General features: G+C 46.6%; 1 protein-coding gene across 1 annotated transcript in view; it reads left to right on the forward strand.

Annotated features, from left to right (window-relative positions):
* The window catches only part of SLC4A4 (solute carrier family 4 member 4), a 287,851-nt gene that overhangs the window by 17,136 nt on the left and 248,128 nt on the right, over positions 1-22,587 (forward strand). The window contains exon 2 of the mRNA XM_060247411.1: positions 11,824-11,997. Coding sequence (XP_060103394.1) covers positions 11,824-11,997 — 174 coding nt within the window. The remainder of the gene's footprint in view (positions 1-11,823; positions 11,998-22,587) is intronic.

The following is a 22,587-nucleotide window of genomic DNA, read 5'->3' on the forward strand; positions in this document are numbered from 1 at the left end:
TTTTTATTAAATGTTTCTGTTTGGCAGTAGAAGAGTACAGCAGCAATCAAGGGTCTGGGGGAAAAAAATAAGAAAGTAATATAGCATTTTATTCATTTTACGCTATGTGTGCAGTTGGGGTAAAGATGACCCCAGTGCTTTCAGCGTAGACAAAGAAGTACAACTGAAGCACCACGGGGGTGTCGCCCTCCTTAAGGTTAAGAATGGAATCGTGGAAGATTTCAAGCAAAATTTATTTTCTCCCTTGGAGGTCAGTTCAGCAACAACAATTTATTATTGTCCATTGACCAGCACAACATACAAAACCTCACCGTCAAAGACCATAATTTCTGACTACATAAAAGCATTCTCATATCCAAATTCCACCAATTTTAAACCTTAAAAATGGCATTATTAACCACCTCTACTTTGTTAAAAAACCTCCGCTTATTTATGGCTAAAAACCAATATTCTGCTACTGCCTTAGTTACAGACTTCTTAGTATCTTCCAATAGGTTTTTCAATAGCACGACATCTGCAAATTTCAGATAATTATCCAGAGGTTTAAAGTTAGAGAGCGGTGGAAATATTAACTGATGTCTCTCTCTGGAATAGAGCTCACAATGCAAAAGAATGTGAGTAACGGTTTCAGCTTCCTTGGAGGTCAGTTTAATCCCATGCTATAGAATGTAGTGAGACTAGATTTCCCAATGGTGGATTGGGAAATTTTGGGAGATATGGGGGCAGAGCCTGAGGATGATGGACAGGGGGGTGTTTAGCAGGGACATGATTCTACTTGAGAGATCATTGTTACAAATGCTGCAGAAGTGCTGGGTGTGATTGCATGCCCTCTGAACACCTAAAGATGCGTTAAATGGAATCAGATCCTTGGCCCTTTATAAGGTTGCCAGCTCTGGGTTGGAAAATACGTGGAGATTTTGGTGGTTGGAGCCTAAAAAGGGTGGGGTTTGAGGACGGGGAGGGACTTAAGTGGTATATAATGCCATAGAGTCCACCTTCCAAAGTGGCCATTTTCTCCAGGTGAACTGATTTCTCATCACCTGGAGATCATCTGTAATAGCAGGAGATCTCCAGCCACCATCTAGAGATTGGCAACCCTATCATGGTAAGTGTTGTCTCCTCAGACCAGCAGCAGTTCTCCATGGTCTCAGGTAGAGGTCTTTCACATCACCTACTGCTTGGTCCTTTCAGCTGGAGATTCCAGGGATGGAACCTTCTGGGATGGGACCTTCTGCAGGTGCTCTACCACTGAGCTATGGCCCCTTGCCTCTGGTATAGTTCAGGGGGACAGTAGCTTGTCCAGGGTCTTAAACCTGTTTTTCTGTCCCTTTTCTGCTCCAATTGAAAGTGTTGGCCTAGAAATCTTTAAGCAGCTTCAGCTCTATAGTCCAAAGGTACAAGTTCAGGGTTGCCAACTGCAAGGTCTAGAGCAGGGGTGGCCAGCGGTAGCTCTCCAGATGTTTTTTTGCCTACAACTCCCATTAGCCCCAGCCAGCATAGCCAATGGCTGAGGCTGATGGGAGTTGTAGGCAAAAAAACCATCTGGAGAGCTACCGTTGGCCACCCCTGGTCTAGAGATCTCCTGGAATTACATCTGATCTCCATCTGACAGAGATCTGTCCTCCTGGAGAGAATGGCTGTTATTCGTAGTGGAGTCTATGTCCTTACCCCTCGCTGAAATCCCATTCCCACCTCTCCCCTCTCCCCAAACTCTGCCCTCCTTGGACTCCAGCCCCCAAATCTCCAGGGATTTCTCCACCTGGAGCTGGCAACCCGAGCCAAGATAGGCAGTAATAGTGTCATCAGGCAATGGCTGACAGGAAGTACGAGATTGGGGGGGGGGGGATGGGTGCTGTGCCAACATTCTAGGTGGTGTTACATCACTTCTGAGGAAAACCGGAAGTGACCTCCTGTTGCCCTAGGAATCTCCGGAAACTCTTGTCATTTTACCATAGACTTTCTGGCGATTCCTAGACCTCTGTGATGTCACTTCTGGGTTTCTCCCAGAAGTGATGTGACACTGTGCATGGTGCTGGTGATTTTTAATTTTTTCCCTCATTGCTACTCTGAGCTTTGGCAAAAAATATGGGAAATAACCCCAGCCTGTGACAGTCTGGGAAAAATCCAGAAGTGACACCATGCCTCTCTAGGCATTGCAAGAATCTCTGTAGTAAAACCATAGATTTTCCCTTGATTCCTAGAAAGGACTGGTGTCACACTGTTGCTGACAACTGCTCTTCATGTCCTTCATGTCCTTTCCCCTGGATTGATGTGGGCTTTTTAAAAAGGGACATTTACTCCTAGTATGCTTCTACAACACATCTGTGCATTTTCCTTCTATGCACGCACGTTCTGTGTTAGAATCACATTCTACGACATTTGCTGTGCAGTCCTTGAGCAGAGTTAAACCCTTGCAAGTTTATTGACTTCACATACAGAGTTGGAATAAAAACCCCCAGAAATATGCATTTGACCACTGCAGGAGATCAGAATTTTTGAACTGCACAGATGTTCTTATGGAATTGCAAATTTCCCCTAGAATCGTAGATTGTGTATGTTTAATAAATGCCCTGGTTGGGCCATGGCTCAGAAGTGGGACATGTATTCTGCAAGCAGGAAAGCACAACTCTCTCTTGCTCAAATTATCCTCTAGGATGATGGAGAAATTATTTCTTGTGCAACACAAAAGGGAAAGTAGGTAGGGGATTTCACTTCCTTGTGACCTTGTAGGTGAGCCCGATAACCATCATGATCTGCAGGAATCAACACTCTTCGTTTCACCCTGGCCCTTTACGTGTTAAGTAGAGTCATAAGCCTCAACAAACACACTACCTGTTTCTCACTTTTTACCTGTTTTTGCTCTCCCTTGGAGTCTCTTTCTTTTTGCTTATCAGAGTGTTCCAGTAGGTAGGTATGTCTGTCTCTGTCTCTCTCTGTCTCTCTCTGTCTCTCTCTCTCTCTCTCTCTCTCACACACACACACACACTCTCTCTCTCTCTCACACACACACACACAGTCTGCAGGTTTAGATTTCTGAAAAGCATTGACTTTTAAACAAAAGCAGAGCTTCCTAGGTGCTCCTTTGCGTATTAGGCCACACCCCTTGATGTAGCCAATCCTCCAAGAGCTTACAAAAAAGAGCCTTGTGAGCTCTTGGAGGATTGGCTACATCACGGGTGTGCGGTCTAATATGCAAAGGAGATCCTAATATGCAAAGGAGATTCCACCCCCGGTTCTCCTAAAGAAAATGAATGCTTTGAAGGGTGATTTCTTTTGCACTATACTCTACTGAAGTCCCTGACCTCCCCAGGCTCCATCCTCAAATTTCTAGGAGTTCCCCAAATTGGAGTTGGCAACTCTATCCCCCAATCCCCTCCTGGTGGCCAGGGGGGACCTGGCAACCCCGCAGATGGTCCTAATGGCAGATCCAGCCCCAAAGACTATATTCCAGGGGTGGCCAAACTTGTTTAACATAAGAGTCACAGAATAAATGTCAGATGTTTGAGAGCTGCAAGACATGAACACCAGATGTGGGAGGAAGGAAGGAAGGAAGGAAGGAAGGAAGGAAGGAAGGAAGGAAGGAAGGAAGGAAGGAAGGAAGGAAGGAAGGAAGGAAGGAAGGAAGGAAGAAAGTAGATGGGGAGGAGAGAGGAAGAGATGGAAAGAAAGCATATGAGCACTTTCTGGCTTTCAGGTTTGGAGATGCAAATCTCATGAGCATCTTTTTCCACGAGCACCTTGGAGCGGTCCAGTTTGGAAGTGGACCGTTGTTGTGGACTTTAATGAAAAGCTTATGGACTTTGGCAATCAGCTGAGAGATTTCTTGCTGCACCTTTGTATAAGTTTACTTATAAGACCTGATAAGAGCTTTGTTTAATTGCATTGGTGGTGTTTGTGGATCCGTCAGGGTGTCGTATTGTTGCTCTGCCCCTTGTCTGTTGACTCTCCTTTTTGGTGTTGTTGTTTGCCCAGAGGGAGGCAAAATCCTCCAGGATCCCTGGGCTGATCTGGCCTGGCCCCCAAAGAGGCAGCTGGCATTAACCCTGGGGCATGCCTTTTTTTGGGGGGGGGGTAGAAAAAGCCCAGCAGGAGCTCCTTTGCATATTAGGCCACACACCCCTGACATTCACATTGTTTCACACTTGGCTTTTTTGTAGAACAAGCCCAGCAGGCACTCATTTACTTATTAGGCCACACCCCCTGACACCAAGCCAGCCAGAACTGCGTTCCTGCTCAAAAAAAGACCTGCTCAAAAAAAGCCAGCCAGAACTGCGTTCCTGCTCAAAAAAAGACCTGCCTTGGGGATATAAGAAAGAGCTACGAGCAGGGCTTTTTTGTATCAGGAACTCCTTTGCATATTAGGCCACACACCCCTGATATAGGCAATCCTCCTGGAGCTTATAGTGGGCTTTGTACTAAGAGCCCTGTAAGCTCTTTGAGGATTGGCTACATCAGGGGTGTGTGGCCTAATATGCAAAGGAGTTCTTGCTACAAAAAAAAGAGTCCTGGCTATGAGAGCTGTGCACCGGCTTATCCCTTCCTGTCCCCTCTCTCATATCCTGCCTGTGGATCTACAGCATGTGCTTGGCGCATGCGATTGCTCTGTTCCTGTTGCTCCAACCTGCCGGATTATTTGCAACGTGGTTCTAGCAGTGGGTGGGTACCCTACGCACAAAAGTTTGTTTTAATTTGCAAGAACATAAGAACATAAGAGAAGCCATGTTGGATCAGGCCAATGGCCCATCCAGTCCAACACTCTGTGTCACACAGTGGCCAAAAATTTTATATATACACACACACTGTGGCTAATAGCCACTGATGGACCGGAGCTCCATATTTTTATCTAAACCCCTCTTGAAGGTGGCTATACTTGTGGCCGCCGCCACCTCCTGTGGCAGTGAATTCCACATGTTAATCACCCTTTGGGTGAAGAAGTACTTCCTTTTATCCGTTTTAACCTGACTGCTCAGCAATTTCATCGAATGCCCACGAGTTCTTGTATTGTGAGAAAGGAAGAAAAGTACTTCTTTCTCTACTTTCTGCATCCCATGTATTATCTTGTAAACCTCTATCATGTCACCCCGCAGTTGACGTTTCTCCAAGCTAAAGAGTCCCAAGCGTTTCAACCTTTCATCATAGGGAAAGTGTTCCAGCCCTAGGGAACGCTGCTGACTGCACCTGGAGATAACGCACGGGCTCTCTGGGAAAGCGCACCTTTTGAATCAGTGCGTTTCTTTCCATGGCAGGGTTATGTGTGAGCAGCTGTGGCTCTCCCCACCCAACCGCTTTGAGAAACGAGTGGGTAAAAACAACATCGATTTGGCCACATCAAAGGCACTTGTTTGTTCTCTGTGGGAAAGCCAGGAGAGTCTTTACAAAAAAATAAATCAGCGGCATGATGGGTTATCAGATTGTGAAGTAAACATCTGACTCATTCCTTCAGGTGTCCTGTGCTTTTTGCCCTTTCCTAGTCAGTAGAACTGACTGCTGGCATGGACATGCCCTCTGCGTAGGAAACAGCACTCTTTCTACATCTGCTTGGCATGAACAAAGCTCACGTGTCGTTACGATTGTCAGTCTTCAGACAGCACCTGGACATCTCCTGCTATTACAGTTGATCTCCAGGCAGGGCCGGTTCCAGATTTGGGGGGCCCTGGGCAGTCCCCAGTTGGGGGCAAGGGATCCCTGATTTTGTGGGCTCCGGTCCGCTGCCGGCTAGCTGGCTGGCGGGGAAAGCTCAGTCCTCAAACAGCCATACCCGTGCATAGTTGGCGATGTGCTGACATCACTTCCAGAAGTGACATCATCGTACTGGCGATGTCAGGTGTGACGCTCTACTTTTTGGGCAGAACTCTATGGTTTGTAGCTGTTTTTACCCAATAATGTTGCCCTAAAAGTTGAGTGTTGCCCCAAAGTTGCTGACAGAATGATGTCACTTCCAGAAATGTCAGTGTATCGTTGACGTCCCTGCCAACTTCCACAGCATCCTCCAGCTCCCACCCCCCTGCTAGGCAGAAGACACCTGGTAACCCTACCCAGGGTTGCTATGCAGGGAAGGCAATGGCAAAACCACCTCTGAATGTCTCTTGCCTTGAAAACTCTACACAGGGGTGTCAGACTCATTTGTTACAAGGGCCGGATCTGACATAAATGAGACCTTGTTGGGCTGGGCCATGGTGGGCTGAGCCATGTGTGTATCTATTTAAGATTAGGTAGTAGAGATATAAACTTTATAAAGGACCCAAGCACAAAGGGTTTTAAAATAAAACTTAAAACATTAGCAGTCATTGGTGTTAAAGAAGATAGAAGAAGATATTGGATTTATATCCCGCCCTCTACTCTGAAGAGTCTCGGAGCGGCTCACAATCTCCTTTATGTTCCTCCCCCACAACACACACCCTGTGAGGTGGGTGGGGCTGGAGAGGGCTCTCCCAGCAGCTGCCCTTTCAAGGACAACCTCTGCCAGAGCTATGGCTGGCCCAAGGCCATTCCAGCAGGTGCAAGTGGAGGAGTAGGGGGAATCAAACCCAGTTCTCCCAGATAAGAGTCCGCACACTTAACCACTACACCAAACTGTCTCTCCTTTCTTTGTATTTCTCCCATGGGATCCAGGGAACTGGGCAAAGGAAGCTCTGGCTCTTTTCTTCCTTCCCTGGGGACCAGGAGGAGGAGGAGGAGCCTCAACCAATAGAAGGAAGAGAGGCTTGGCTCAGTAGCTCTGCTGGGTGATTGAGAGAGCCTGGCAAAGCAAGCTCTGCCTCCACCCCACTTTCTCCCCAAGGGAGGAGCCTCAGGCAATGGAGGAAATAGAGGTTTTGCTCTGTGGTTCCTATGCAGCTGAGCAAGCCTTGTAAAGCAAACTGTGATGCAGAAGGAAGCAAGAGAGAGGGAGAAGGAAGCAGATGAAAGCCAGTTGCTTGGGGGCCTGATTTAGCCCTCAGGCCATATGTTTGACACACCTGCCCAACAGGGTCATGATAAGTCAGCTGAGACTTGACAACCCTTTCTACTACCACCAGGGTTTGGACTGCAGAAAACTGAACATGAAACCTAAATCATGCTGAAGCAAAGCATCCGGGGAAGGACTGCGGCTCACCTGCAGAGCATCTGCTCGGCGTGCAGGAGATCCCAGGTTCAATCCCCGGCATTTCCCTTAAAAAGGATCAGATTGGAAGTGATGGGAAAGACCTCTGCCTGAGAGCTGCTGCCGGTCTGAGTAGACAGTGCTGACTTTGATGGATTGAGGGTCTGATTCAGTAAAAGGCAGCTTCATGGGTTCCTGCATTAGCGTGACATGTTAAGCGATGCAGAAATTGTGCAGGTTTCCTCCTTTTTTCTGCTTCACATGGTTGATAGGGTTAATGCATGTTGATAGGACATGCCAGGGTTAAATTGTTACCTGGTTGTTTTAAAACGCTTTTCCCCGCCCTCGGCTAATGCTGACAGTGGGGTCTCTCTTCAGCAAAAAGCAGAACTCTTTTTCCCCCCTGCCATTTTCTGGGGAGAAAAAAAACGCCCTCAAGCTGCTAGATGGCTGCCTGTGCATTTTCCCCACTGGTGTGGGTAAAAGCAGGTCAGTCCTGGCTTTTTATAGCGAGGAGACAACAGGGAAGAAAGGGTTGAAGAGGTGCATATTCTTGTTCCCTTCCCCATGTCTTCTGCTCCTGGAAAGCACATTTGCAAATTTTTTTTTGCCCGTGGTATGAAAGTCTTAATATAATAAATACATTACTAAAAACCCAGCCAATAACGACCAGTGCAACGGTGTTAAAGTGAAAAAGCATTTTGTGTTGCATCAATTTTATTTCTGTACAATGCAAAAGATTACATACTCCCTTGCTATCCTATAAGTATTCATTTATGGTTTTGTGTACCAAATTCTCTGGCCTCACATATTACAAAGTACATATTTTTTCCACATACACAAAACTCATACAAAAACTCGGGAGGTGGTGGGCTCTCCTTCCTTGGAGGTTTTTCAACAGAGGCTAGATGGCCATTTGACAGCAATGCTGATCCTGTGAATTTAGGGGGAGGTGTTTGTGAGTTGCCTGCATTATGCAGGGGGTTGGACTAGATGACCCTGGAGGTCCCTTCCAATTCTAGGAAGTCTCTTAAAATGCACACTAAGGTTGCGATGGCACACACTAAATAATGCACCTTCAATCCACTTTCAGTTCACTTCCCAACTGGATTTTGTCAGTTCACACAGTAAAATTCAGTTTGAAAGCGCATTGAAAGTGGATTGCGTGTGCACTATTTAGTGTGTGTGATTGCAGCCTAAATGTAAGATATAAGGCTCTAGATTGAGAAATTACAGGAGATTTGGGGGTGGAGCCTGGAAGGGCAGGGTTTGGGAAGGGACAGAACCCTCCGCTAGGTATAATGTCATAGAGTCCACCCTCCTAAGCAGCTATTTTTTTTTCCAGGGGAACTGACACCCCCACCCCCCCTCCGCCAATAGTTTGTAGATCTGTAGTTTGGTCTTTGTCATCTGACGATCACTTGTCATTCCTGGAGATCTCCAGGTGCCACCTAGGTGGTGGCAACCGGTGTTTCCTCTAAGCTGAGTTAGCGTGAGCTAGCTCAGTTTTTAAGCCTCCGGCTCACACATTTTTGTTTTAGCTCAGGAAAAATGGCCCCAGAGCAAATGGATTTTTGCAGCAGCTCACGACTTTCATGTCAGTAGCTCACAAAGTAGAATTTTTGCTCCGCTGCTTAGAGGGAGTATTGATGGCAACCCTAGTATAGTTTGATCCTGAAGGAAACAATGTGAGTCTGCTGTCTGAACTTTGTGTAACTAGGCGAGCGGCAAGAACTTGACAAATGTCTGTTGATTCCTGCAGCCACTAGGTATGGGCACGAATTGAAACACGGACTGCAATTTGTGCTAAAAAAATGGCCAATTCATGGTTTGTTACAAATCGCTTCAGCAAATGGTGCTTTGCACAAAATAGAAACGAAACAGTTTGGTTTTTTGGGCAGTTTGTCTATGTCATTATCAGCATGGGATCCTCCTCGCATGCCGCAACGTGTGTGATGTGATGGAGAGCCAGTTTGGTGTAGTGGTTAAGTGTGTGGACTCTTATCTGGGAGAACCGGGTTTGATTCCCCACTCTCCACTTGGAGCTGCTAGCATGGTCTTGGGTCAGCCATAGCTCTGGCAGAGGTTGTCCTTGAAAGGGCAGCTGCTGTGAGAGCCCGCCCCACCTCATAGGGTGTCTGTTGTGGGGGAGGAAGGTAAAGGAGATTGTGAGCCGCTCTGAGCCTCTGTCCTTGAAAGGGCAGCTGCTGTGAGAGCCCTCTCAGCCCCACCCACCTCACAGGGTGTCTGTTGTGGGGGGAGGAAGGTAAAGGAGATTGTGAGCCGCTCTGAACCTCTGTCCTTGAAAGGGCAGCTGCTGTGAGAGCCCTCTCAGCCCCACCCACCTCACAGGGTGTCTGTTGTGGGGGAGGAAGGTAAAGGAGATTGTGAGCTGCTCTGAGCCTCTCCTTGAAAGGCAGCTGCTGTGAGAGCCTTCTCAGCCCCCCCACCTCACAGGGTGTCTGTTGTGGGGGGAGGAAGGTAAAGGAGATTGTGAGCCGCTCTGAGCCTCTGTCCTTGAAAGGGCAGCTGCTGTGAGAGCCCTCTCAGCCCCACCCACCTCACAGGATGTCTGTTGTGGGGGAGGAAGGTAGAGGAGATTGTGAGCCGCTCTGAGCCTCTGTCCTTGAAAGGCAGCTGCTGTGAGAGCCTTCTCAGCCCTCCCACCTCACAGGGTGTCTGTTGTGGGGGGAGGAAGGTAAAGGAGATTGTGAGCCGCTCTGAACCTCTGTCCTTGAAAGGGCAGCTGCTGTGAGAGCCCTCTCAGCCCCACCCACCTCACAGGGTGTCTGTTGTGGGGGAGGAAGGGAAAGGAGATTGTGAGCCGCTCTGAGACTCTTTGTAGTGGAGGGCGGAATATAAATCCAATATCTTCATCTACCTCACACGGTGTCTGTTGTGGGGGGGGGGGAAGGTAAAAGAGATTGTGAGCCGCTCTGAGACTCTTCGGAGTGGAGGGCGGGATATAAATCCAATATCTTCATCTACCTCACAGGGTGCCTGTTGTGGGGGAGGAAGGTAAAGGAGATTGTGAGCCACTCTGAGACTCTTCGGAGTGGAGGGCAAGATATAAATCCAATATCATCATCATCATCATCATCATCATGATGTGATGACATCACCCAGAAGTGATGTTATAATGCCGGGCACATTGCTGGGGGATGCTCTATCGCTTGGGAAACAACTCTGTGATTATCATAGAGTTTTCTCCCAAGTGATAGAGCATGCTCATCATGATAATGTCATTTCTGGCTGACCTCATTGTGCCGGGCACGTCAGTGCGCATTTGTGCTTTCTAGCCCTTTTGGGGTCCGTTTCACATCTTCCCAAACTAAATGAACCAACAAACCACGTATTGTTCAGGAACTTTAAAAATATGAACTGAACCGCTGAATCGGGTAACCCAACAGACTGTGAAATGAAGCAAACCACCGTTTTCATGTTCTGTGCCCGTCCCTAATAGCTGCTTCTTGTCTCTGTGGTGCAGAGTGGTCAAGCTGCAGTATCGCAGTCTGAGCTCTCTGCTCACGACCTGAGTTCGATCCTGGTGGAAGCTCGGTTTAGGTAGCTGGCTCAAGATTGACTCAGCCTTCCATCCTTCCGAGGTTAGTAAAATGAGTACCCAGCTTGCTGGGGGAAAAGTGTAGATTACTGAGGAAGGCAATGGCAAACCACCCGCAAAAAGTCTGCCGTGAAAACGTGATGCGACGTCACCCCAGAGTCGGAAATGACTGGTACTTGCACAGGGGACTACCTTTACCTTACTATGTTACTAAAACCTAACATTTATTATCATAAGTTACTATTGTTAACATTCATTATTTCTTGCTGTAACAGGTTTCTTTGTTTAAAGCGAAATCTGAACGTTGTTCTAATTCTAATTCATTCTAATACATAGACGTGTGGGTTTTTGTAGAGTTGGATCTGGGTTCTCTAGACCCATCTAATGTTTCCCACTGCCAAACAGCAGCTGTGAGGAATGGCTGTCAAGGAAAAGAAATCAAGGAAAAGCCAAAACAGGCCTGGGACAACATCGTGTGGGGAGGAAGTGTTCCCGCGTTCCCTTCCAGACAAATGTCTCTTGCTGAAATAGTGCTGAGGAAAACTATTTCTTCATTTTTGCTGCTTCATCAGAAGTATTCTGTTCACGTGGAACCACAAAAACAGGGAAATATCTTCTCCTCAGTGCTGCTCCTGCATGAGAAAATGGTGTGGAGGGGAAGTTGGGAACCGTTCCTCTCCCTGTTGGTAGTGGTCAGAGGCTGTTTGGGCTCCCTTTTTTTTAAAAATCAGGCATTCCCCACAGCTGCTGTGTGGCTACAGGGAACCTGAACCCTGGGGGAGGGACGGTGGCTCAGTTGCAGAGCATCTGCTTGGTTAGTAGAAGGTCCCAGGTTCAATCCCTGGCATCTCCAACTAAAAAGGGCACAGGCAAGTAGGCGTGAAAAACCTCAGTTTGAGGCCCTGGAAAGCCACTGCCAGTCTGAGTAGACTGACTTTGAAGGACTGAGGGTCTTATTCAATATAAGGCAGCTTCATATGTACCCGTATAACCCAGGCCCAACTCTTTGAAGAATCTGCATTTTTTTTTGGCCCTTTATTCAGGCCTGGATCACTGGCTCTTTGGCATCTGCTGTGTATTTCTGATCTAGAACTTTGTGTTAACGAAATCTGTGTGAATGTCGCTTGGTACGGTCTCCAGGTTCTTACAAAACCGGCCTTATGTTTCTGTTTCCCAGGTCATCATACAGTCTACATCGGGGTCCACGTACCTAAGAGTTATAGGAGGCGGAGACGCCACAGAAGACGGCCCAAGGAGAAGAAAGAAAAGGAGAAAATTACTGAATACTACTCAGATAAATCCGACGTGGAAAATGCAGACGAGACGAGTAGTAGCATTCTCAAACCACTCAGTGAGTATTGCGTCCGTGCTCTCTTGCGTGCACTCTCTCTGTTAGCAAAGGAGAAAGCACAAAGGTCACGTTCAACACAAGCTGTGAAATGAATGATGCTAAAACAATTCAGAATTCCGAAGAAATTTTACAAAATCTGTAAGGGAACAATCCCGTCTTTATACAAAATCCAATACAATGCAGACTCGATTAGAAAGCAGATATAAAGTCCATACAGAAATTCAGTCACTTGAAATGGAACTCCTGTTCCTTATTCTGTATTTCCGTAGAAATGCTTCTGATGTTGCCAAGTTCTTTATTGGTCCAGGCACACAGTCGTGTTGAAATGCGACGGAACGCTGGCTGAACTTCCGTTTCCCACAGAGGCTTCCTCAGGCTTGCGTGCTTATAAGACTCATTTCACAAGAATACAATCACTCCGAGTCGTGCCTGGAGGCTGGCGTCAATTGCCTCTCTCTCTTAGCAGCTGTCTTAATGAGGGAGTGGTCTGGAGCAGAGTCGCTGGCTGCCGGTGGGAAGACTGGGGTGGGGGTGGGGGTATTGTCATGGGAATTTTTTTTTAATGCAGCCTTATGCATTTACTGGAAGTTCTTAACTGGAAATGACAAAAGGTGGCTCTAGGAATTGACGGTAACTCTATGGTTTCCAGCAAGTCCTAAGAAGAAGATGATATTGGATTTATATCCCACCCTGTACTCTGAATCTCAGAGTCTGAGCGGTCACAATCTCCTTTAACACCACCCCCACAACAGGGCACCCTGTGAGGTGGGTGGGACTGAGAGAACTCTTGCAGCAGCTGTCTTTTCAAGGACAACTTCTGCCAGAGCTATGGCTGACCCAAGGCCATTCCAGCAGGTGCAAGTGGAGGAGTGGGGAATCAAACCTGGTTCTCTCAGATAAGAGTCTGCACATTTAACCACTACACCAAACTGGCTCCTAGAGCTACCCATTGTCACTTCTGGTAAAAACTGCAGTATGTACATGAGACTGCACTTAAAAAAACAAAAACTGGGGGTGGGAAGTCCCCTACCCCCAACTAAGGGCTTTGTAGCTCGAGTCCAGGAGAATAAAAGAATTTTCAGCTAGTCCCACCATGTAACCTAAAATACTTGAATTTCAAAACTCAGTTGTGATTCTGAGACTCAGTTCAGACATCACTTGAAAACTGTGGTTTGCCTCCCATACAATTGTGCAAATCCTGATTTGCCTTGACAAGAGTTGATGGAATAGCCTTTTCTCTGTAACCTAGGAGGGATAACTCAAGGGAACAAGTCATGATTAAACCAGAATGTCTGCATCTATCACCCAGTCCATAGACAAGACAGTGTTTAATAAACCAACTCAGTTTCAGTTACTGATTTGGTAAAAGCTGCACTGAAACACCATTACTGTAACCATAATCAGTGCAATCAAACTATGGTTTTGCTTAATGTCTGAACTGAACCATAAAATAAATGTATGCAAAGTGGTGTAGAAATAAGTTTTCTTTTCCAGAACAGTTGGAAATTTTGATGTCTTGGGTTCTCATTAACTTTGAAATGTTTTGGTAACGACTGGAGTGGCTTATCTGTGAGCCAGAGTGCTCTGTCTCCTAAGATGTCAATCAAGGATAAATTAATGGTGCTGAAACTGGGATGGCAAAGATTCCAGAGTCACTTCATTTTATTGGTATGTGCTTTGTTGTTGTGTTGTGCACACAGGTCTTGTCGCTTATCGTGTTGTCTTTAAGCACCTTTTAGAGAAATGTTCTGGTTGAAGAGGGAGCCAGTGTGGTGGCTTTCTATCCTGAGCATGACGCAATTCCCCATGGAATTAGTCACCATGGGACAATATCCTTGCTTAGCTACGTTTCCCAGTTATTGTGGTGCAAACAAAGTATTATCTTCTCCAGTAATGCAGGAGGGTGCCAACAAAATGCTGTCAACCAACATCCTCTCCATGATGGGAATCAGTCACAATAGGAATTCATCAAGGAAAAACCCATGCATATAAAGAATGCTTTAAAATATGAATTGTTCAGGTACTCCCTGTTTTTAATTCATTCTATGCCACTAGTAGCATGCAAGGACCTAGAACTTGCCCCCGGCACTGGTGCAGCAGAGGTTATGATTTGAGCAGCGATGTATGTCCTTTGATTGCCCCATGCCTGACTTACAACTGGCCGTGTGTCCTGGTTCCAGCATTGTGTTCTCTTTGACACGTGCAACATTCTGTCCCGTGGTGGCTGATCTGTTCATGCATGCAGTTCATCCCTTGATCCTGCAGTTGGCATACGAAATGCAAAGCCATTGACATTCTGGCAACAGCAGTTACCTCCCTCTTTGCGGTGTGGCTCAAGGAGAGGGCAGTGGATAGGGTTCTGTTGGGACCTTTTGCCTCAGGAGGGGCTGTGGCTTGGTGGTAGAGCATCTGCTTGGCATGCAGAAGGTCCCAGGTTCAATCCCCAACATCGCTGATTAGAAGGTCTCAACCTGAGACCCTGGAGAGCTGCTGCCAGTCTGAGTAGACAGTATTGACCCTGATGAACCAAAGCAGTGGTAGGATGTTCTGTACATCTTTCAGGACAATTAGATCTTCCAGCAATGGGTAGTAAGGCCTTAGAGTAGGGCTTTCTTGGCATTAAAAACAATAACCCTTTTTTGCCATCTTCTGGGCATGGTTGTGTGTGTGTGTGTGTGTGGGGGGGGGGATATTTGTGAAGTTCCTGCACTGTGCAAGGGGATTGGACTAGATGACCCTGGAGATCCCTTCCAGCTCTGTGATTCTGTGATACTTTGTGTAGAGGCAGTGGACCTCTGTGGATGAAATGCTGGAAATAAACTACATGAGCTTGCTATTGGTTGGATGGGTGGCTTGTGATCTCTCCTGATGCATCTGGTTGGCTGCTGTTTGAAACTAAACAAGCACTTAAAATCCAAATTTAAGGAACTCAACTGCCTGTCTGTCTAGTTCTCTTGGTCAGCCTGGAGGCCAATATTTTGCATTTTTGAGCAAGCATGCTTTGGAGTCGTTTCTGACTCTGGGGTGATGTTAGCAACATTTTCACGGCAGACTTTTTACGGGGTGGTTTGCCATTGCCTTCCCCAGTCATCTACACTTTCCCCCCAGCAAGCTGGGTACTCCTTTTACCGAAAGGTCGTGAGCGGAAGGATGGAAGGCTGAGTCAACCTCGAGCCGGCTACCTGAAAAACCCAGCTTCCGCCGGGGATCGAACTCAGGTCATGAGCACAGCTTAGGACTGCAATACTGCAGCTTTAACGCTCTGCGCCACTAAGGCAACTCTTAACCGAGAGTGTCTCCGATCACTCACAACAGTCTGCAGATTTTTCAAAACACAGCTGCCTTATTTCTTAAGAGGTCTAGGAATAGACCGGCAGGGGCTGTTGCAGTTCGCAAGATTAAGGGCCGGGAAGTCGTCGCATGAGGAACTTGCATAAGACTGATTTGCTACGAGACCGGCTGTAGCCAGTGCCGATTTAACAAGCGCTACAAAACCGACTGAGTTAAGGGTCTGATCCTACTGGGATCCTTGCCCAGATTTCCAAAGGCTTTAGTGGTTTGCCGATCACGATGTAGTGACCCATGCTTTGACACATTAAAGTGTTTTTTTTAAACTGATGTTATGAGTCAGCTTTTCTGTTGCGGTTCTGTTGCGAAAATGGTTTAAAGAAAAGCTTGTCAAACAACGTTACTGTGATTTGACTCCATTAGGGACAATAGCCCAGTGTCTGAGCGTGTGCTCTGCATGCAGAAGGCCCCAGGTTCTGTCTTTGGTCTATCCTGTTAGGGTTTCTCAGGTACCAGGTATTAGGAAAAAACTTGTCTCTTTCTGAGACCTTGGAGAGCCAGTGGCAACCAGTCTAGAAAATACTGGGCTTGAGGTATAAAATAGTTTGTCTGAAAATTTAGGCTGTTTTCCCACTGACCTTACTCCGGAGCGACGTCCCTCTTCACCGCGCAGCGTCTGCACGGATTTCCCACCAACTGCTGTGCACAACGAGGAAGTTCTGCGGCTTTTGCGTTGCAGATGTAAACTGCTAAAACCCAGTTTACATCTGCGACGCAAAAGCCGCGGCTCTTCCTGGTTGTGCGCAGCAGTTGATGGGAAATCCGCGCAGACGCTGCGCGGTGAAGAGGGACGTCGCTCCGGAGTAAGGTCAGTGGGAAAACGGCCTTAGTTTCGCTAATTCTTCTGACCAGGTTTTTTTTTTGTTGCAGGCAAGAATTCCCTTGCATATTAGGCCAGGTTAGCCTGGGCCAGCCGGATCAAGGGTTAGCTTGCTTTGCCTAGAAGGAGTATGGCTGAATTCAGTGAGTCTCCTTGTAGATAATTGTTTATTTATTTGTCCTTCTTTGTGCAGAGAAAGGCAAAATGGGGCACGGCAAACATCTATGCAAATTGCAGAATAGAAAAAATACATGTATTAAAATTTATTTAACAGTATATTAAACTCTTCTACAATAGTTACTGGTTTGCAAAGGAAAAATAGCTCAGAAACTGATATTTTATTTCAGAAACTATATACAGAAAGCCCACAGGAATAAGGGTGTCTGAAGAAGTCACCTGAAAGAACCCAGTGAAAGAGTCTCCAGTGAGTGCAGTTGCCTTGCCAGCCTTCAGGTGGGGCTTCTCCTGGAATTACCACTGCTCTCCAGACTACATGAATCATTTATCTATTTATTGAGCCCGGTGGCACCTTTAAGGCCAACAAAATTTTATTCAATAAAACTTTTGTGTGTGAGCAAACTTCTTCAGATACAAGCAGGGGTCGTTTTGTAGACAAATAGGTGGTGGAGCCCATTAGCATAAGTTATTAGCACATGCCACTACCCCCAGCCAAAAGCAACCCGACGCAAGAAAGGAGAGCCTTGGGCGAGCGAGGCCTGCTTGGGCTGGCTAGAGATCCAGTCAGCCCAAGTAGGCCTCGCTCACCTGGGGCTCTCCTTGACCACCCCGCCCAGTCAAAAGGCCAGCAAGCCACCCACCGCGCAAATCACATAAGAAATGGAGAAAGGGTGATGCAGGCTTCTCCAGGGGTTAATGAGGGCTGCTGGGGGTGTGGCAAAGCCCCTGGTGGCTGGCTGGCTGCCTACTCTCCTAATCCAGGGATTGTTATGCAGCTGCACCTCCTATTCAATGGACAAGGTAGGTAGTGAGGGAGGAGGAGGGGGAACCCTCAGAAAGGTTCAGGAGCTGTGCTCCTGTGAGCTCCTGCTGAATTCAAGGCCTGGATACAAGTGGGCACGCACACGGAAGATTACACCTTGAATAAAACTTTGTTGGTCTTAAAAGTGCCATTGGACTCAACTGTTGTTCTGCTTCCGATCAACATGGCTACCCACCTGAATTTATTTATTTATAATTATTCATTTCTTTAAAACATTCATTATTTATTAATTATTTTTGATTTATAGCCCGCCCTTTCCCAAATGGGTTATGAGCTGTTAACAACAGTTTAGTCCACTTCCCCTGGAGAAAATGGCTGCTTGGTATTATCATCTCCTGAGGTCCCTCCCCTCCCTAAACCCCAATCTCCCAGGCTCCACCCCCAAATCTCCAGGAGTTTCTGAACCTAGGGTTGGCAACTGTGCCAATGGGAGTCTACTAGGAAACTCTTGATACTGAGCTGAACTTCAAAGGGAGACTTCAACTGAATTGGATTTTTTAATGCTATCCCTCCTTCCTCTTTGAACTAGGCCTTGGAAGAAGAAGACTGCAGATTTATACCCCACTCTTCTCTCTGAATCAGAGACTCAGAGTGGCTTACAATCTCCTACATCTTCTCCCCCCACAACAGACACCGTGTGAGATGGGTGGGGCTGAGAGAGCTCCCCCAGAAGCTGCCCTTTCAAGGACAACTCCTGCAACAGCTGTGGCTGACCCAAGGTCATTCCAGCAGCTGTAAGTGGAGGCGTGGGGAATCAAACCTGTTTCTCCCAGATAAGAGTCCACACACTTAACCATTACACCAAACTGGCTCTCTGGACTTTCTGTCTCACCCTACCTTAGCAAAACCTGGGAGCTGTTCCAAGTGTTCACTTGTGAATGGTCTGATTAGATCTGAATTTTACATAATTACGCTTTACCCCGTGTAACCTGCCTTGACCCTGTTAACCTCATAAGCAAACGTCTACCTAATGAGGACACACTTCATACATCTAAAGAAGTTTGCTCCAGTTGATGTATTTAGATTTAGGGTGCGGTTATACTGTGCTTATTTTATTATTTCAAGGCTTTGCAAGTCTTGTGGTCCAGGGGACAAGCGGCGCATCAGTGTTTAAATATTTCATTACGGTTTAGTTAGAGTTACTGTTTTTTGAAAAGCAAAAAAGAGAACGCATTTCCTCACCAACTACTTCAAAGAAGTGATCACTGACAAATCTCATTTTAAATACCCCAACTATTTAAGCTGAGATAATTGCTGCAAACTAGACACATTGCTAACTAAGGTTGCCTGGCCCTTCCTTTCTGCCAGTGGGGGATCGATGGACCTTGCTGGGAGCTTCTGCCTCGCACGTGAAGTGATGATGTCAACTGGAAGGGACGTCATCACACCACCGACATTGCATGGCGATGCTCTAGTTTTTGGGCAAAACTCTTTATGACTTGCGCCTGATTTTACCGCCGAGTTTTGCACAAAAACAGTGGGATGATGTCACTTCCAGGTGACATCAGTGTGTCGTGTTTTGGGGCATTTGTTAATGGGGAAACCCTTGTCCAGACTGGGGGCAGGGTAACCCTGTTTCTAAACTTCCAGTCCAAGAAGAGGACATTTAAAACACAGAGCCTCAAAGAGGACAGACACCAAACAAAGAGGAACACGTCCTCCAAAAAAGAGGACATTCCGACCAATTCCCCACTAGCCTTACCTCGCTCTCACTCTCCTCTTCTCAGCGGGACTTCCCTCGGATTTCGCACAAGCTGCCCCGAGGCTGCAACTCGCTCTGCCCCTTTCGCGCAGCAAACGAGATCCTCTAAAAACCAGTTTCTGTTTGCCGCGTGAAAAAGGCAAAGCTAGTTGCAGCCCCAGGGCAGATAGTGTGAAATCCGATGGAAGCCCCACGGAGAAGAGGAGCGTGAGAGCGGCATAAGGCTAGTGGAAAATCGGTCTGGGTAACTCTAGGTTTATCTTGGAATAAGTCTTTAGGGTGCCGTAAGACTCCTGTTTTATTTTTCCTAGAGGGAGGGGAAATGCCTCCCTTTTTTCGCCACTGAATTTTATTAAGACCTAAGTTATAGCACCACAATGTTAATTTTAATATTGTTGTTAATGGTTTAATGATGATTTTATTATTGAAACGGTAATTTGTTATGTATGGTTTTATTGTATTTTATATTCGTATGTTGTGAGCCGCCCTGAGCCTGCCTTGGCGGGGAGGGCGGGATATAAATAAAAAGTATTATTATTATTATTATTATTATTATTATTATTATTATTATTATTTTGCTTAGAATGCAGGTTTTGTAACACTGTCTTCAAAAGCCTACAGACCTAGATGCCTCACTGTAGTCTCCTACAATGACTTCAAGCCCCTGGGAGGCTCCCGCCTTTCCCCAAATGTTCCCCAGAGAGCACTGCGTTCAGGGGCAAAAAATCTATTGTCCATCCCTGGACCAAAAGAGGCTAGGTTGCAACTGACGCGAGCCTTCTCGGTGGCAGCACCAGAATTGTGGAATGCTCTCCCGGAGGCCACAAGGGCCCTGGGGGGGGGGTATCTCTACTTTCCGCAGGGCCTGTAAGACCGAACTGTTTCGACAGGCCTTTGAGATCTAACCGGGAGAGAGCTGCCACCCTACATCATTATAGAGCACTATATGATCACCGCTTATATTATATTATATCGTGGATTTACAGCACCGTGTAACGAAATGTTTTAAATAATTTTAAATTGTGATTTTTATTGGTTTTAATCCGTAAAAATGAATGTTGTTAGCTGTCCTGAGTCTTCTTGTGAAGAGGGCGGGATAGAAATTTAAAGTAATAAATAGATAAATAAATAAGCAGTCCCTAAACAATGCAAGAACCAGATCATCTAGGGCTTTAAAGCGCCTTGTACTGAATTGGGAAGCAAGCCTGGCTGCCTGCGCAGATCAGTCCAAATAGGAGTCGTGTGGGGCTCGCTGCCCAGCTCCTGTCAACAAGCGGATGGCTGAAATTTTTACTCGATGCGGCTTCTGCACTGGCTTCAAGGGAGTCCCACGTAGGGCATGAATGAGATGCGTGTGCTTCACGGAGACCGGCTCAAATATCCCTCCATGAGGCAAATGTGCAACTCCCTCCCACTTGACACATTGCAGCATAGATTTTAAAAAAAGACTTGCTCATGTTTCCTCTTCCATCACTGTTAGAAGCACTTAATTTCTGTTTCCCGTCATGCCCATGGTGCCCCTAAAGGAGGGATTTCAGGATATCTGGTCTTGTTTGTGTGGCTTAGGGTTGCCTAGCCCAGACGGGGTCTGGCAACCAGTGGGAGACCCAGGAGGGCAGGAACGTGGGGGATTGATTTATTTAATTTATACCCAGGCTTATCCCACAAGTGGGCTTAGGGCGGCTTACAACCAGATGACAACATAACATCACATGCAGAAAAAACCCTCTAGGAATTGACCAAAACTCTATGATACAACCAGCAAGTTTCAGTGAATCCTAGAGAGGTACGACATCGCTTCCAGATTTTCCTTGCTGTCATACCATTGCCTGATAAGAACATAAGAGAAGCCATGTTAGATCAGGCCAATGGCCCATCCAGTCCAACATTCTGTGTCACACAGCGGCCGAATATATATATATATATATATATATATATATATATATATATATATATATATATATATATACACACACACACACACACACACACACATACACACTGTGGCTAATAGCCACTGATGGACCTCTGCTCCATATTTTTATCTAACCCCCTCTTGAAGGTGGCCATGCTTGTGGCCGCCACCACCTCCTGTGGCAGTGAATTCCACATGTTAATCACCCTTTGGGTGAAGAAGTACTTCCTTTTATCGGTTTTAACCTGTCTGCTCAGCAATTTCATCGAATGCCCATGAGTTCTCGTATTGTGAGAAAGGGAGAAAAGTACTTCTTTCTCTACTTTCTCCATCCCATGCATTATCTTGTAAACCTCTATCATGTCACCCCTCAGTCGACGTTTCTCCAAGCTAAAGAGCCCTAAGCGTTTCAACCTTTCTTCATAAGGAAGGTGTTTCAGCCCTTTAATCATTCTAGTTGCCCTTTTCTGAACTTTCTCCAATGCTATAATATCCTTTTTGAGGTGCGGCGACCAGAACTGCACACAGTACTCCAAATGAGACCGCACCATCGATTTATACAGGGGCATTATGATACTGGCTGATTTGTTTTCAATTCCCTTCCTAATAATTCCCAGCATGGCGTTGGCCTTTTTTATTGCAAACGCACACTGCCTTGACATTTTCAGTGAATTATCTACCACGACCCCAAGATCTCTCTCTTGGTCAGTCTCTGCCAGTTCACACCCCATCAACTTGTATTTGTAGCTGGGATTCTTGGCCCCAATGTGCATTACTTTGCACTTGGCCACATTGAACCGCATCTGCCACGTTGACGCCCACTCACCCAGCCTCAACAGATCCCTTTGGAGTTCCTCACAATCCTCTCTGGTTCTCACCACCCTGAACAATTTAGTGTCATCCGCAAATTTGGCCACTTCACTGCTCACTCCCAACTCTAAATCATTTATGAATTGATGACCATTTTACCACTGCTTCAGAGCCAGTTGGAGGTGGGGGAATCCCCCACTGGAAGGCTGGAAATCTTGGGTGTGGCTTGTGGAGTGTCTGAACCAAAACACCATTTGGCTGTCTTTGGTTTGATTTTACAACCCCCCCGACCAAATTAAGGTGGGTCTGTTTTACCTTCTGTTTTTAATGTATAGTTTGCTATACTCTCACTCTGTGTAATTTTTAGCAGGGTGTACGGTCTGTGCTCTCTCTCTCTCTCCACTATGTAACCTGAGCTTAGCCACCATCTCAGCGGTAGAGTCTCACCCATAGCTTTAGGTTAATGTGTGGCTTTTAACATTTCTGACCCAACATGAGGTTTTCCCTGAATAAATTCTTCATAATCTGATTAGGCAGAGAGCTAGGATGGTTGAGGCTCCTGCTTTCGAGGAGGAGCCTGTCTGTTTGGCCTGCTTGGTTCTTTGTTGCTGGATAGTGCTTGTCCGTAGGCCGGGCTGGCTCTACCACTAGGCAAACTAGGCAATTGCCTAGGGTGCCGGCCTTCTGGGGGTGCTGAATTGGGCATTCCCATGTGACTCGGTGAAGTTATCAAGAAGATGAAGAAGATATTGGATTTATATCCCGCCCTCCACTCTGAAGAGTCTCAGAGTGGCTCACAATCTCCTTTACCGTCCTCCCCCACAACAGACACCCTGTGAGGTAGATGAAGATATTGGATTTATATCCCACCCTCCACTCTGAAGAGTCTCAGAGCGGCTCACAATCTCCTTTCCCTTCCTCCCCCACAACAGACACCCTGTGAGGTAGATGAAGATATTGGATTTCTATTCCGCCCTCCACTCCGAAGAGTCTCA

The sequence above is a fragment of the Heteronotia binoei genome, chromosome 9 (assembly GCF_032191835.1).
Source record: "Heteronotia binoei isolate CCM8104 ecotype False Entrance Well chromosome 9, APGP_CSIRO_Hbin_v1, whole genome shotgun sequence".
NCBI lineage: Eukaryota > Metazoa > Chordata > Lepidosauria > Squamata > Gekkonidae > Heteronotia > Heteronotia binoei.